We start from the raw sequence: 16,363 nt of genomic DNA, 5'->3' as shown, positions 1-16,363 counted from the left end.
TCATTTTTTTGGATGTCTGTAGCTTATGACTATGAGTGCAGGTACATGTAGTTGCATGAGCAGAAAACTTGCTGTCCTGGAGTGCCCATACCTTGGAGCTTTGCAGCCATCCTTTCTGAGGACCCGCTTTGTTTGTACTTGGAAATATTTTCTATCTTGACAAGATTGATGAAATCACAAGTTTCTGTATCAAAACCTTTTGATCAGATAAGCTGAAATATTGAGCAGTTGTGAATTGATGTTTAAATGATAGCTTCATGTTTTAGCAGCACTACAAAGCAGCAGCTTGTTCAGCAGGCCACCTGTGCAATGCTTTGCTCCCTCAGAAAAAAAAAAAAAAAAAAAGAATGTCCTGGTAAGGGTTGAAGATATCCTTTTTTAGATTTATTTCCTTATGTGTTTACACAGCTACAGCTATAGGTGTACATATGGGGAGAAAAGAAATACATGAATTGTTACTTTGTTTTGGGACCTTGGGGAACAAGGAAGACTTCTCATTTATTTTTGCAAACCCTGTTTGTCATCTTTTTGAACACCAAAGAGAAATGGTGATAGTAATTGACTGAAAGAAAATTTGCAACCTTGTTCTGCTACCACTGATACTCTTCAAAAGAGCAGGTGATCAGGGACAGCCTCTTGTTGGTTGTGTGTATCCAGATACAGCTGCTCCTGTGTAGCAATAAAGTATTTGTAAGATTATGCAGTATTAAGGAGCCTTTACACTGTGGCTTTTGTTCAGCCTCCGCTGGCTTAACAGTGACCACTGGGGGAAGGAACAGCGCAAGGTTTGTTCTGGTTCAACAGCAGCCTTTCTGCTGTTAAACAAACCTGTTAAAACAGGATAGCATATGGGTAAGGGATCAAGCAATGCCAGGATCCTTTCATTCAAAAGAGGAAAAAGCACGATTTTTCTTGGTTTTATTAGCCAGTGTGGGAGTTTCCACAGGACTGTTGTAGTTCCTAAAGGGATACTGAGCCATGATCTTATGCTGTCAGCCCTACTTACATAATTCACTTATATTCACTAATAGTAAAAAAATAATAAAAAAAAAGGTATTCCAAACTTCTTTGCACTGCTTTTATCTGATCTCCTCTCTCCCTTTACACATACACTTTCAGACACCACAGACAAATTTCAGAATGCAGCTGCATTCTTATCTAATTGTTTATTTGGGGATTGTGTTTTGTTTTGTTTTTTTTTGGTAGTTATTTTAGTATTCCCTTCTGGAATAAAATGTTGATAGCCCCAGGTGAATTTCTATTACAATTTTATTCACAGCTTGCACATCTTCTAATGGCATGAAGACTATTTTCTCCTGTTGTTCTTGTTGTCAAGAAGATGACTAGTGGTTTTTAGCTCCTCTGTGTATGCTCTTAGAATGGTTGGCAGCATGCTGACAAAAGCTGGTTGCATTCTGCTTTTCTGGTAGTTGCCATTTCTCCTGTTTGCCCTTTCCTGTTACTTCTTCTTTTACCTTTCCCCCACCTCATTTCCTTAAGAATTCCAGTGCTAATTGACATTTTATTACTGTATGGTTGTGCCATCACTGCCTTGGATACAAATATAATCTCTCTGTTACACTTCGATGTGAGCTGGTTTTTACTGTAGCTAAATGCTGGACCATCTACCCAGCCCAGCTACCACCTACCTTGCATGAACTCTAGTATCCATCAAATACAATCTTTATTTCATACAACTTCTGGGACATAACAGCATCTGATTTTTGTCTATCTGCGTTGTTACAAACCCAGTAGAATAACATGGAAGTGAAGGAGAGATCCACTTTGTTAATAAATTTTGGAATATTGATACTAACAGCTTGACAACTTTTACATAAAGTCTGAGTTTTGAGATTACAGCCATTTTGCCAACATTGGACACATAAAGCCATATTTAAAAAGAAAAGAAAAAAAAAAAAAAAAGAAAAGCATGAGAAGCATGAGCATGAGTAGGATTGTGCATGTGACAGGGATGTAGAACTAATGGAGTCACTTCTACTCGATCTTGACAACCAGCCGTGTGGTTCTGGTCACACCTCCTTGGCTGCACTGCAGAGCTGTAGCGTCAGTTGTTACTTTCTGAGGTAGGTTGTGCAGCTCCAGCTCAGCTGGCCTTATATGGGAGTCTGTCTGTGATGAAGATGTCCCTGCAGTAAGCATCATAAGTGGACTTACAGAGTTTTCTGTGGCATAGCAGACCTGTGGCTATGGCAGGAGGAAGGTGCCACTGCCAAGATAATTCACCTGATCTCAACTGCAGCTTTTAATCATTGAGATCTCTTTTCTGTCCTATTTGCTCAGTGACACAGCAGCCTCCTCTGGCAAATACAGTAAATGAGAAAATTAAAGAGAAACTGTTGAGCAATTTACTCTGTACAAAAATGGTGTGTGGTGATTGGCTGTGTAACTCTGAGTGACAAGCAGGGGAGGAGAGACAAGCAAATGTGCAGCTGTTCTGGATTAACAAACATGAAATGCAAGCCCTGTCTTCATGAAAACAACTAAGCTTTAAAGACAAAATGCATATGTACTAGTAAAACAAAGACGTGGAAGTAAGGTTTGTGTTTCCTAAGAGCATAAAGAGACATCCGACCTAAAAAGAATGTACATGATGTGCATTATTCAGCTGAGTAATCAGCTGGCACTAAGCTGTGCTGACAGTAGAAGCTCAAGCTTTTCATCTCTGGAAGCTTGAATTATTAGATTTTTTAAAATCTAAATTGGGTCAGTAATGTTTTGGCAATTTCGGGATGGTGTGACAGTTGGTGGAGGGCATTATAAAACATACCATGTGATGCACAGCCAAGCAAATGGTGTGCTCAGATGTTCCAAGTGGTAGAGCCAAGCAGGAGGACTCCTGCTCATCAGGAACAAGGGGTGCTGTCTGAGGACAGGGCAGGATCCTGCACAGAGCCTGCCTGTACCGTGCATGATTAGCTGATTATCTCCAGCCTTGTGGAGTGCTGCATTCATGCAGCAAATACTGTGAAAACATGAGCAGGTCGAGGATCAGCCTTATTCACAACAAAGACATAAGCAAACTGATAAATATCTCCTAAAGAACACACAGGGAGGTCGGGAAAAGGGAAAAGGTCTGTCCTTGGTGACAGACACCCTGCTAAAGAACAGAGGGGATACAGGAGAAAAGAACAGATTAAGCATGAGGGAAAACTACCACAAACAGAATGGAAAGTTTATTCAGTGCCTGCATTTGTAAACCAGGAATGTATTACATCAGAGTGAAAAAGGGAGTTATGGAAAAAAAAAGATACCTATCTTAAGCAAATGTGATACAAAAAATGATGCTACTTAACTTGCATGTTTAGCCAGCACATATTCTCAGGGAATTAGGTGATTTAATTAATCTAAATAAAAAACACAGACAGAAAAATAATTTGAAAAAACAAAAGCTTTACACTTCTTTACTGCTGATGTTCTTGTTTGCCAAATGTCATCAAGCATTATGTATTCAGTACATGATCCCAAGTTCCAACTACAGATTTTCTATGATCCTGGGATTATAACTTAGAGAAAACCTGATTAAGTTGTGTTCTTTTGACATCCCTGCAGTAGCTTTACCAAATGGAAATACAGGGATGTGATCTTTTGTTTACCATTCATTTTTTATTTTTTGAAGTTAATCTATTAAAACTGCTGTTTGTTCTCGCTACACAAAGAGTTAATCATTTCCTCTTAGTTTTTCCTTCTCCACTCTTGTAGTGTGGACATGCTTTTTAGCATTTACCATCAAAAATTTCCTACATTGCAGAGGACCGCTATGATTTTTTCCTAGGCAGATGATGAAATGAACATCAGAAAGACTTTTTTAAAAGTATGTGTTAATTTCATTACTCAATTTGAAAAAGTTCATATCTGTCTTTTAATTAATATTTATTATGCAGTTACCCTTTATATGTGGCTACGACCATGACTGATCTGAGCAAATGACATTTTAAGCTCCAGAGTTTTTATATGCACTGCACAACAGATATGGTTTCACAAACAAATTGTGTGGGTAAAATGTGAAGCCATGACTTCTACTTGTGTTTCTGCAGTTCTGTTCTTACACCACAAGAGCACAAAAGATTCTGGACATCTTGAGTCGATGCTGTTTCTGGAGTGATATAGCCTCATAGCATACATGAAGCTTCTAGAATTTGGCCTATTTCTTCTGCTTCTGTCCATTTTTTCTAGCTTTTTTCACTCTATAAAGCTAATTCCTCACTGCATGTTGTTGCGTCTCTCTTTTCCTTAACTACTTGCCTTTTCTTGCCTTCTTTTCTTATATCCACACTCCTGTTTCTGTTTATTGTTTTGTTCCAGTGTTCCAGAATCACTGCTTTTTTCTTCTTTCTCACTTTTTGGAAAAGCAAGAGTGTGATTGTTTTGTAATGAGCCAGATTTGCACCTCATCATACTTTTTTCCACAGCCCACATTATGTCTTAACAGGGAAAGGCCCACTCCATTTCTGCAGCAGTAAGTGATGCAAAGTCCTCACCACAGGCTTACCTAGAACAGTGACCATGCTCCAAGAGAGGACTGATAGACCTACATCAGTACCCCTGAGTATTCAGAGAACAGAGCTGCTACATTTCTACTGATTTCTTATAAACAGTGGTGAATTTCTGAAAAGGAAGAACTCTTTATTAAATCTAAGAGCATTTCCACCAAGCTTCATTAGAAATGTTAGCAAAGGGGCATCCAACATATTGGACCCTGAGCAACTCTGTGTGGCTCTGCTACCAGGGCAGCTGGATATACCTGGCTGGTGCAGATGTCCAAATCTGAAGTTGTGGAAGTGACCACAGTGGTTGCTTAAGCTTGATGTTGCCAGATGTGGCATCCCAGCTGCAAATCCAGCCCTATTTACTTCAGCTTTCGTAGAATGGGAGGATCCCTGGTGACTTATGACCAGTCTGTGCTCTGTTTGCAAGATTTCCCTTTCTCTCCCATTTTCAGATATGCAGTATTTACTGCATGACTCTGAGCCACAGTAAGATGTAAATTTACTGCTCAAGAGGCTGGAAAGGATGGCCAGCCTGGTAATGAGTCGATTGCTAATTGCTAACTAATTTCAGCAACTGGCTGAAATATTTTCAAGACTAAGAAGATGGGTGAGTTTCCTGTAACTGTGTTTTGGAAAACAGCTGACTAGGTTCAGCTGAAGCTTTCAAAGAAGAGTGTGGAAAGACTGAACCAAAAGTACTCTCTTTAGCAAATGCAGCTTAGCATCCAGCACTCAAGGAGCAATTTTAGCCTTCTCTACGGTAGTTATAGCTTGCACTCTTATTGTTCTTTACCAAGATAGTTTTACTTCATTTTGTTTTTCATCACTTAAAATTACTGGTGCAGTAGGTTTTTGTTGTTGTTGTTGTTTTTTTAATCGTGAATGTTTAGCTGTAAATTGTTTTGCTACCCCCTCTGCATTGTTGCTGAAAAATGCTGTGGTAAAAGGTGACCCTCTACAGTGATCAGGTGTTTAATGCCTTCTTAATTGGACTGTGATCAAATTTAATAATTTCAGAAGTAATTCTAGTGTGTCAAGGTTTCCGCGAAAGTGTGGCAAATGGATGAGCTTTATTACCTCTAGGGACGTTTGATGCTTAATTAAGTTATTGCCTTTCTTTAAAATGAAGTCAGAAGTAATATCATACGTGTTCGAAATGCTTACTGGTTTAACACATCAAGTGCTGAAATAGTGTTTTACTTTAGACACAGACAAGCTCTTGAGCTCTTACAGCATGTTTATTTTCTTTCCTAGCTGTTCCATATGATCATATTATGCAGGGCAATTACGGAAGTTTTTATCTGGTAGATTACCCTGCTAACCTGGCACTCCAGTGAATTGTTATGTTCCAGCAAAAAGGCAGGGCATTATGCAAAAGAGCACTTCAGCACAAGAATCTGTTTAGCATAGAAGCACATTCATTGTGATTTTCACGTTATTTTACTGTTTTGTAGGACTGTATTGATGTGGGTTGGTGGGAAGGAGAACTGAATGGCAAACGGGGAGTGTTTCCAGATAACTTTGTCAAGCTTCTTCCTTCCGATTTTGAAAAAGAGGTAAGCATTATGTTCTTTCAGTTTCACTGTAGAATGCAGAATGAAACTAGAGCTGAAATTTTGTTTTAGATAGATGATTTAGGCAGTTTTACTTGTCAGTTAGTAAGAAATAAAAGAAAAAAATAAGGAAGGAAACAAATCTCTGAGTTACAAAACATCAGTGAAGAGCATGTGTATGATTGACCTGTCCAGTCTGTCAGTCTCCACTACGTTGTCCTGACAACACTCTGCCCTACGTCCTGAGTTTGAGAGAAACTGGTGATCTCAGTGTGATTTGCCAAGTCAAGTGATGCAGTGATGATCAGAATTATTAACTTTTCTCTTTTGTTTATGAGGCAGAGCATCCTGTTTTGCCAGCAGTCATGCACTCTTCAAGTATGAAGAGGTTGAAACTTTAGCTGTGAGGTTTGAAAGATTGTAATGAGCTTTTGGTATCTCCAAGACATGTTACATTACTCTCTCAGAATTATTAAAAAGAAGTATGAAATCTGCAGAAAAGCTTTTTCAGCTTCTAGTTATTTGAAGGAGATGGCTGTTATTTGCCAAACAGTAATTAGAAATCTTGCAGCTCCCTGGAATAAAGTCATGGATTACTTCCCTCAAAAGTCCATTCCATTTTTAGGAATCTTTCAGTCACCAGTGTGATATTATGAGCTTGCACTTACACTTTTGATGAGTATTTCACAGTGACAATATAAGCCTTCTGTGATAAAACTAAGACTTACTGACACTCAGCTTCAAACTTTGGCAATAAAATTGGATGCCAGAGGCAGTAATTAAATAGCTTGGAAAGCTTAATAAAGCACTATTAAACAACTCACAGAAGCTAACACGATAATTATTGAAAATGAAAGTAGAAGAGTAGCAAAAACTGCTGGAGTTTAATATGCAATATCAGAGTGTATATCCTGGCTCCAGGCCTAGTAATAAAAAAGCGATTTCCAAAAGAGGCAGAAATTATAAACCTTAAGACATAGCGAGCATTCAAATTGTGTTCTAGAAGAAGAAACTCTTCATTCTTATCCATTCTTTTTGGTTGTTAAATTTATTCAGTCTTTCTAAACCAATACATTGTATATCTTTAAGTATTTTTAATCTTTAGATTATGGTAACTGTAATTTATGGAATAAATTAAATATTCAGGCACTTAGAAATTGCAGCTAGATTTTCTTTAAAAGTGGGGAATTAAATTTTGTTGATTTTAGAAATGGCTCAGATCAGTCTGTGTGTCTGTTAGAACTATAGACTACCTTTCTTTGCTTGAATCAGTGTTAAAATGGAAGGAAACGGATGCTTTTCCAGTGGTTTTGCCAGGTATTTTCTGATATGATCCAGAAACCTTGGATTCCATCCCACAGTCTGAAACAATATGAGTTGCAGTAGTTCTGCTTGTTGAACAAAAGCCTGGGATCTTTCACCATCTCCACATTCCCAGTTCACCCTTCCATTGCTTTCCCCACGTGGCCATTTCTCCCAGTGCTCGCTGCCCAGCCCCAGCCTCCACCGATGGGAGGGCCAGCTCATAATGATGGTGAGGAGAAGTGGCTGGTGCTGAGGATTCAACACAACTTTGCTGTTTGATTCCGGACTAGTTCAGGTCCGGTCCCATTGACCGTCCAAACATCAATGGTTGGAATACATGAGTTGATCACCTTTAGCATTTCTTTTGGGTAGTTCTTACTGAAAAGACTCTACATCATGTTCACTGAAACTTTTCTCTGAGGAGAACCAAAGTACAGTCAGAGATGGGCAAGAGAGAGTTTCACTGCAAAGTTCACTCCCAATTGAAACTAAAACAATCATTTTGATACACCGCAGAGCAGAACAAATGGCTCATTAAACAAAGTTGCTTCAACTGGAAGCCAATGAGGGAAGTGTATTGCTTTGAAAAAGCAGGCTAACATCAGAGAAGGAGATAGTGGGAAGGAGCACTGAAACTGCTCAGGAAACATGGAGAAGCAAGGAGGAATTGCAAGACTCTGTGGCTAGATAAGATAACCGAGAAGGTGGTGGAAACAGACTACAATTGAAACCCCAGAGAGGAAACTGGGACTGGTTGGACAAGAAGAAAACAAAGCAACAGAGCAGGAGCACAGAGTGAGAGGGGAGAGAATAAATCAACTGGGTAAAGAAACTGAGCGTAGAGAAAAAGTGAATGCAGATGGTGGTTCAGGTAGTGAGCTCGGGAATAGGTTTCTTCAGTAAACCAAAGGCCATGCTTTTATCTGATCTGGAACCTAAACAACTGTTTTTTCCCTTCAGCAGGACATTTCAGCTGCCAAAGTAGAAAGATGCTATTTCATTTGTATGCATATTTTCTGTCTTAAAGTTCATTTTATGAAGTCATTTCAGGGAAAATCTGTATTCTCTGTATTTGTGAATATTAATGCTAAGCAGTGTATGATTATATCCAGCCTTTGAGTGAATGAGATTCACGGGCATTTTGAAGTGACTTCTTCTGTTACTAAATTTTAGAGACCGAAGAAACCACCACCTCCATCAGCTCCTGTCGTCAAACAAGGATTAGGTAAGTTATAGCTGATGTGCAGCTCATGCCAGTGAGGACATCTCAATCTGAGTAAATGTATTCAAATTTAGAAAGAATTCATCTGTATCCAAATTGATATGCGGGAAGTGTACAGACAACTAATAATCAGAATCAGATTGCAAAAGGATGAGGTAACCTCAAAAGACTGTGATATGCTTTTTAAATGTGTTGCAGGCAGCCATCTGCACCATTTAAAAATAATGTATTTTGTCCCTTGTTAATTGTTAGCAAGCATGATTCTTTAGTTATTAGAAGTGCTGTTCTATTTTGACTGGAGTTGATAGTGTGCTTGTCTCTGCAGTAGGGACAAAAAGTGTTGGAGCCTAATACTGCATGCAGTAGGAAACCATCTTCCCTTTTACCTATAGACCTGGTCTATTCTAAGGAGATCTTTTCCATACGTAAGACAGTGTTAGAGAACCTGGCTGTAATTCAGTGATCCCATTAAAGTTGCAGTCTAGGTATTGCAGATCTGCATCAATACTGGAGCCAGCTGTCTATCTCCAGGTTCTGTGCTATAGTTAGATTCTTGTTTTATAATACTTGATAAACAGAAAAGTGAAAGGAATTATCTTGAATCTGTCCATGTAGATAATAGTGTTGCAAATGTATGAAGTTGCTGATTATGTTTTCCACACGTATGAGTGTTAGTAAAGCTGTTTTTGAGATATGATAGGCTGAATTGTATCTAAATATTGAGAGTTGAAACCACTTTTATTTGTGGTTTAAAAATAACCTCTCAATACAAAAATCTGCACGATTTCTTAACTCTGCATGATTTTTTTTTCTGTGGAGCTCAGAAACAGTTGAAATATCTACACATTCGACAACTCTGGCCTCAGAAACTGCATTCCTATTCCCTTCATGTTAAATCTCAAATCACGAGGCATGAGGTGCTCTCTGAGTTTTCATTGGTGTTGCAGTTGTGGTGGAAGTGCAACTATGGCCGGAATTCCCTAATCCCTTAACCCCAGTGCCTTAGAGTTCTGCAGTGGCTCCGCCACTTTCCTCACTGTTGGTGCATGTTAGAAAAAACAAAGCAAACACAATGGATCTTTTTTGCTGTCACGGTGGTCTGTTCCCACTCTCAGTGCTTTAAAGTTCCTTCTCCTCCAGCTTTGATCCATTAATAGAATAAACAAGTTACACCAGAGTGTAATTTGCTGAGAACCTATAGGTTATAATTGAAATGATTTAATTTTGTCAAGCGGTTCTTTGACTAGAGAATCACAACAATAAATATTTGGTTTGCGTATTGGCAGTGATGGTTTGTTGCAAACACGGTCTGGAGACACCGAAAAACAGATTTGGTTTCAAGATCATTGATCTGATTGTGTCGAGGGAGAGCAGTGTAACTTTGCCATCTAGTGGTGGCTGCATACTGAAGATGTGCGAGAAACAAAAGTTACAGCCTGATGCCTGTTTCTGAAAAGCTCTGTAAATAGTTATATTTATTTCAATTTTTACTCTTGTCTCATGTTTCTGATGTAAAATTAGGGGGTATTCCTTTAAATTTATTGTACACATACAAATTTATTTAAATATTTAACTTAAAATTAAATATTTTACTTAATACAAAGTTTGATATTGATTTGAGTATTTAAATACTTATCTAAACCTACTTTTACATGCTGACACGTGACACATTAGCCACGCTACCATAATGTGCCTCTTTTCAGAAGTAAGAATGGAGGGAGTAACCAAGGCTGCTGCTGTTGTTTGTTCCCATAGCCCACCTTTGGCTAGTCCTGACAGATTATGCACATGGCGTTCTTCTGACATGTATTGAGAAGTGGAAATCATCCTCTGCTATCACTTTATCAGATAATCACTTTACCAAGATGATAGTGTTTTACCACATCCTCACATCAGGCTTTCCTGTTGATAATTTCCACTAAGGTTTCTGCATGGTAACCAGTCATAATATTTGACTGAACTGTCAGTTGCAATCTAAATAAGTAAATACAAATATATTCTGATGCAGAGGATAAAACTATTGCAGAGAAATAGAATTGGTCTTTCTAGTACAAGTGTAAAGGAACTTGTACCTAAACTGAAGGGTGTCCCTGGGAACTTGTGTGGAGCTTTCTAGAATTTCCTCTACATCACCATCTCTTGGCAGCTTAGTCAGGGTCATGGAGCCTGGGAGCTGATTAAAGCAGGGTCACAACCCAAGCAGGGAGCACACCTGAGCCTGAGAGCCCATAAGTGCTTGTATAGCCATTATTTTAGATACTACCAGAGAATGTCCTTCTGTGCATTAATGATGAACATTAATCTTACTGTAATTAATATCTTTGGGCTTCTGACATTTTTTTCCTTGAACCCACTACTGTGTACAAGCTTATCAAGAAGTTGACTCGTGCTTAGCTCGTAACAGTGCTTAGCACTTGGTTTAGAAATGCTTGAGTTGGTTTCTGTCAAGAGTTCTTCCTCTCAGGAGCAATGTAGTTTTATGGCACATCAGTGTTATTTTGGTTTCTTGATGTGATAGGTTGTACAAGTATTGCTCATCCAATAGTGCAGTTACATAAAGAAACAATGGCCTATAATCACCACTGATTGCAATTTGCACTGATGAGTACTGGTTTCTAGGAACCAGCTGCAGCAGAGAATTGTGACCGTACATTCAGAAAATGTCAATTTACTTGAGAACTACGTAGAACTGAACAGACTGAGGCAAAAAAAAAACATGCCTTGTGTTCCCTGCCCTGCCTCCTCTACTTTTCTTGGATGTCGTTACTGCTATTTTTATTGAAATACTAAGAGTGTTACCTAAAGCGGTTTTCAACACCGCTAAGTTGAAATGGTATTAGCACCTAGTGGTTAGCCAACACAGTGGAGCCAATATCCAATAAAATATTTCTTATAATATGGGGACTGGAAGATTGCATCTTGCGTGTGCCAGGAAATTTTTGCAAAGTCTTCCCGTTGTTGCTGCCACTAGTTCTCATGCTCCTTATAGCAACAGAAGGCAGTGTGTCAGGGTCTCTAACACAGAGGCAGAAAAAGGCAGAGGCTTACACCTCTAGGCCAAAAGCTGTCACATAAAATAGTTATGCAGAATACTGTTGGTACTGTATTCCCATTCTTCTAATGTGTGGAAGTGAACAACTAGTGTTGGAGGTGCAGTAGAACAGGCTTTTTTTTAACTTAATGTAAAATAAAGCTTTATATGCGTATTAAGCATTTTCTTGGCAGAAATGCCCAGTGAATTGGTTTACTCTTAGTGATTTTCCTCACTGTTGAATTGCTCTTTGCTTCAGTATATTTACAAAGTTAAAAGACTGTTAAAATATTTGTCCACATTTAAAAATCTGTAATTGTGTCCTGTATGTGTAAGCAAATATATGAAATTAGATTTATGTTCAGTTTTAGCAAGAAATGTCTGAAGTAGGAGATTGTAAAAAGCCTTAGAAATTGCAAAATTGTATCTTGTGTGGCCTTATGTGGTGGCTTGTTGGCTTGGTCAGAATTCTGAATTCTCCATTCTTTGACAGGTACCACAGATCGAAAACAAGAAGTCAAAAAGGTGCCTCCTGAAAGACCAGAATGTCTTCCTAATCGAACAGAAGAAAAAGGTATGAAATGTGCTCTGCTGCTTACCCTCCTCAGAGAGACAGGGCTAACGAGGCTGATGCACACCTTCGTTTCCTAGCCCCACAATACATAGTTTTCATTAACTATATTGTTAATTTGATTATTTCCACCCTGATAGATCTCTGATAATATGCATTTTGGAAAGGATCACACTGGTATTTCTGAGCTAAATTCAGAGTTTTCAGTTGCACCAATCCCAAGGTGTTAAGTGATTGCAACCTCAGCTGAAGTCCAAGGGAGATATGCTCTCAATACAAAAAATACTTTCTAAAGTTACATGCTCAGTAAAACCCAGGTCCTCAATCAAGCATGATACCTCATATCAGTGCGTATTTTTTCTTAACTTTTGTATTTCTCTAGTTGAAAACTATCAACCCTGCTTTTATGCATCCCAGAGAGGACTTGCAAAGATATTCTCATTAACGCTTATGAATCATTCCATTATCAGAGCCACAGATGTCATAGGCAAGCCTATGAAGAAGTAAAATAAAAGCCTTCAAAGCCAGGTTTAGAACTCTGCAAGAAATGAGGTATAGTACCACACAGAGCAGTGACAAGTGAACAAAACCTTTTATAGTTTCAGCGTAAGTTCATGGTGCGTTCTGAGTAGTTTGGGAAAATAGTCATATTGATCGTCTAATTGAAGATGATCTCATTTCCTATGTTTAAGTGGACTGTTAGATTGTACAGACTGGTTTAATTATGGGTTTCTTCAAAGTGTTTGAATTTGCAGTCAGGCACATGTATGAGCATGACTAACTATATAACATGCAGTTATAATTTAGTGCCAGAACATTCAGACTTTGCACCAAGAGCTGTTTCTGTACAAATATTCTTAGCAGTCTGACAGATATTCTAGCACTTCTGTCTGCATAGCTTTACTTCTGTCTATATGCATTATTTCTTGTGGTTATCTTAGAAGAAAATCCCTTTGTTTTCCATTTTGGATTAACAAAGCCAAATGTCAAAAAAATGGTGGAGGTTTGAATATGTTGCTGTCCCAGGGCATAAATATCTGTAACTTTTCTAAGTGTTGAAGAGGCAATGGGAATCATACCTACATTTCTGAAATGCCGGGGAGTGATGGGAATTGTTTATTTTGACAATATGAGTGAGCATGGGAAACTTCCTTTGCACTGAACACTGGTGCACTGCTTAGCCCATCTCTAATACATAGTTTAGAGCCTTAGACACCTACACAATATAAATAGTCATAGGAATAAATGTGTAAAAATTACACAGTATAATCATAAAGCTTCGCTGTTACAGAGGACCAATAACTGTGTCAACAAAAAGTGTGCTGAAAAAGGGATTTGTGGCTGTGAATAACAATCACATACTGAACTGTTCCAAATCAAATCTGAATCCGTATTGGACACTGGAGATATCACATACTTTTATGTCTCCATAAGATTACATAGTAGTCCACTGTATATCTCTGCACCATGCATTCCTATGGTGGATGGTGTTTGGATAACTTAAAAAGCACAGCAATAAATTGATCCTTGTGTGTCCAAATGCTGTTTGTTTATCAGATAAACACACACAATTGCATTATGCTAAGACTTTATTTCAGTATTTCTACTAGCATTTCCAGAAAAGAGAAGTTTCTGTTGATTTATGATCCCCTCAGACTGACACACAGAGCCCACCAAGAAACACACTTTTATATTCTTAATACCTCTCAGGTGTATACAAAGACTTAATATTTACAGCACATTATTGACATTGTTGTCAAGGGAAATAGGGTGTTGACACAGTAGGATACTGGGAGTGAAAGTTTTGCCTAGTCCTCAAGAAGAACCAGATTTCCTATGCTGCAAATACGTTCAGTTTCTTCTGTGTTTGTTTTGCATTGTGAACTTAGAGCATATTATTTTGAACAGTTATTAGTGTGTAATATGTTTGACATACTTTGTATGTTTGGCATTGAGTCTTAGTGCTGTGGCACCTCCTGATAATCTGTGCTGCATGTGATTTACGTTTGAACTGGGAAGCTGAAAAAGTCAGAATATGTCTGCTTAAAAGTCTAAATAAAACATCTGATTTTTCAGAGGGGTTTTACATCCTGCCCATCATGTCTGAATTTTAATGCTTTTTTTTTTATTTAACTGTGGTTAAATGGAACATTATTTTTTTTCCCTCTCAGAAATCCTATTTCTCTTCTTTGTTCAATAGAAAATCCAAAATTATTATCTTTCTAACCTTCTAACTTAATATTGGTTTTATAAGCATTTAATATGAGTTGCACTCAGGGGAAATTGTTGCATGTGATATATAATTTCTTGTTGCTCTTATTTTTCACATACGCTCTGAAACCAATGAGTTACTAAAATAAAAAATGCCATTCACATTCAGATACTGCGTACACATTTCAGCCATGAGGAATTATGTTCAGAACATTCACGCACTGCAGACTGTTTTGTGGCAAACATTTTAAGTAAAGAATGATTTAGGACAGAAATGGAAAGGAAATAGGATTATTCCTTGTATATGATGTATCTACACTTGAATTGTTACCGTTCAATTATGGATGTGTTAGTGCAAATAAATTCCACTTAATAGCCTGTGTTTTTTTTTTCTCTGGAAATAATTGATTTAAAGAAAGATCAGAGAGAGAGCAAAAACAGTTAGACTTGCAGAAGCCTTCAGTTCCTGCTATACCTCCGAAGAAACCACGGCCACCCAAAGCAAACCCTGTGAACAGACCTGGTACCTTGCCTCCAAGAAGGCCAGAAAGACCAGTTGTGCCTGCGACTCATGCAAGGTATTGTTCTTCCTCTGTCCAGTGCTTTTGGAATTAAAGGAAAAATCACCTGTATAGAATTTAGATTTTGCAGCTAATGCCACAGTTTGCAAAGAAAAATAATGCTAATAAATAATCTTTCTCATTATCTGGCTGCATCATAGCCATCTCCTCAAGAACAGCAGTTTTAGCCCGGTCATTACTAGTTCATCTCCACCGATGAATGTAGTGAAAGAGAAATGTCATGGTTTCCTCTGCAGAATATGTGAGAAACATCTACATCAGTGTGTTGTGCTGCTGTTGATTCACTTAGTCTGCCTAAATTATTCCATCTTAGCCAGAGCATTAAATCATTGCCAAAGCTTGGATTGTACTGAGTGAGGAACAGTGTTAGACAGTGTACTTGTCAAGCACCGCCAGCTTGGTTTTAGTGTGTTTCCCTTGATCATTGTAGATCAATTTTTTGCATGCTACATGTGTCTTCTCAGAATGTCCTTTAAGTTGATGCTACTGCAGAATTCTGCTGTCAAGTGATTTAATCTCTGATGTTGGTTGTTATTCTGTAGTTACATGATGCTCCTTATCAGAGGTGGTTACAGCCTGTAAGGAGCACTGGAAATCTAGGCTTGTGAAACACATCTCTGCTCACACTGGGAGAAGCTGAGGTAGAACTTAAAGGCCCCACCTATAATCCTAATTGTGTCTAGATGGCTACTTGATAGTTGTTACATTCTTGACTGTGCACTGCAGACTTTCTTTATGCAAAGTAGTTAGAAATAGGTGAAGACCAGAAAAAAAGCAGTTTTATAAATTTGGCTAACTGCATGCCTTGCAGAAATAGTACTGTAGACACAGAAATAATTTTACTATTGAACTGTTAGAATAATTTGCTGCCATGGAACTAGTGGAATTAGTGGAACATTGACATTACCAAAATGGAGTGGAGGGTAGAGTGGAATAAAATAAAAATCCTATGCATCAATTCCCTTCATTCTTCCACATAGGCTTCATTAAACATGTGCTCTCAACATGAAATCTGAGACACATAAAATAAAGAGTTGATGCCTGCCTTGTGCTGCTGGTTTCATCTCATTGAAGTGCCTTGCTGTGTGTCTCTGAGAACATAGACTACTAGCCATGTACTGCTACCACAGCTTCTGTTGGACTCCTTGGCTCTGGACATGCTTGCCCAGGTTTTCCACAGTGTGGCCCAGACCTGCTGGCTTCTTGACCATGCTTGAAAAAGCAAGTGCTTGCTATGGCCTTTACATTTAGCTGTGATATGTTACTGCAAGACCAGTACCAGTACATATCCTACCATACTTGTCATTGGCTAGATAATTAACAGGGTAGTTATTATTTTGTTCTGTCTTTTTCATGGAAGATTTTAAGCATTATTTTACGT

General features: G+C 38.3%; 1 protein-coding gene across 5 annotated transcripts in view; it reads left to right on the top strand.

The window, feature by feature from the left end:
• Positions 1-16,363, top strand: part of SH3KBP1 (SH3 domain containing kinase binding protein 1) — a 215,703-nt gene that overhangs the window by 178,274 nt on the left and 21,066 nt on the right. For all 5 annotated transcript variants that reach the window (XM_052673762.1, XM_052673761.1, XM_052673760.1 and 2 more), the window contains 4 exons: positions 5,963-6,064; positions 8,540-8,591; positions 12,113-12,193; positions 14,817-14,979. In XM_052673762.1, coding sequence (XP_052529722.1) covers positions 5,963-6,064; positions 8,540-8,591; positions 12,113-12,193; positions 14,817-14,979 — 398 coding nt within the window. The remainder of the gene's footprint in view (positions 1-5,962; positions 6,065-8,539; positions 8,592-12,112; positions 12,194-14,816; positions 14,980-16,363) is intronic.

The sequence above is a fragment of the Tympanuchus pallidicinctus genome, unplaced genomic scaffold, assembly GCF_026119805.1.
Source record: "Tympanuchus pallidicinctus isolate F22 unplaced genomic scaffold, pur_lepc_1.0 scaffold14, whole genome shotgun sequence".
NCBI classification, from domain to species: domain Eukaryota; kingdom Metazoa; phylum Chordata; class Aves; order Galliformes; family Phasianidae; genus Tympanuchus; species Tympanuchus pallidicinctus.
The sequence above is the reverse complement of the archived record's forward strand: the minus strand, read 5'-3'. Positions and strand labels throughout refer to the sequence as shown.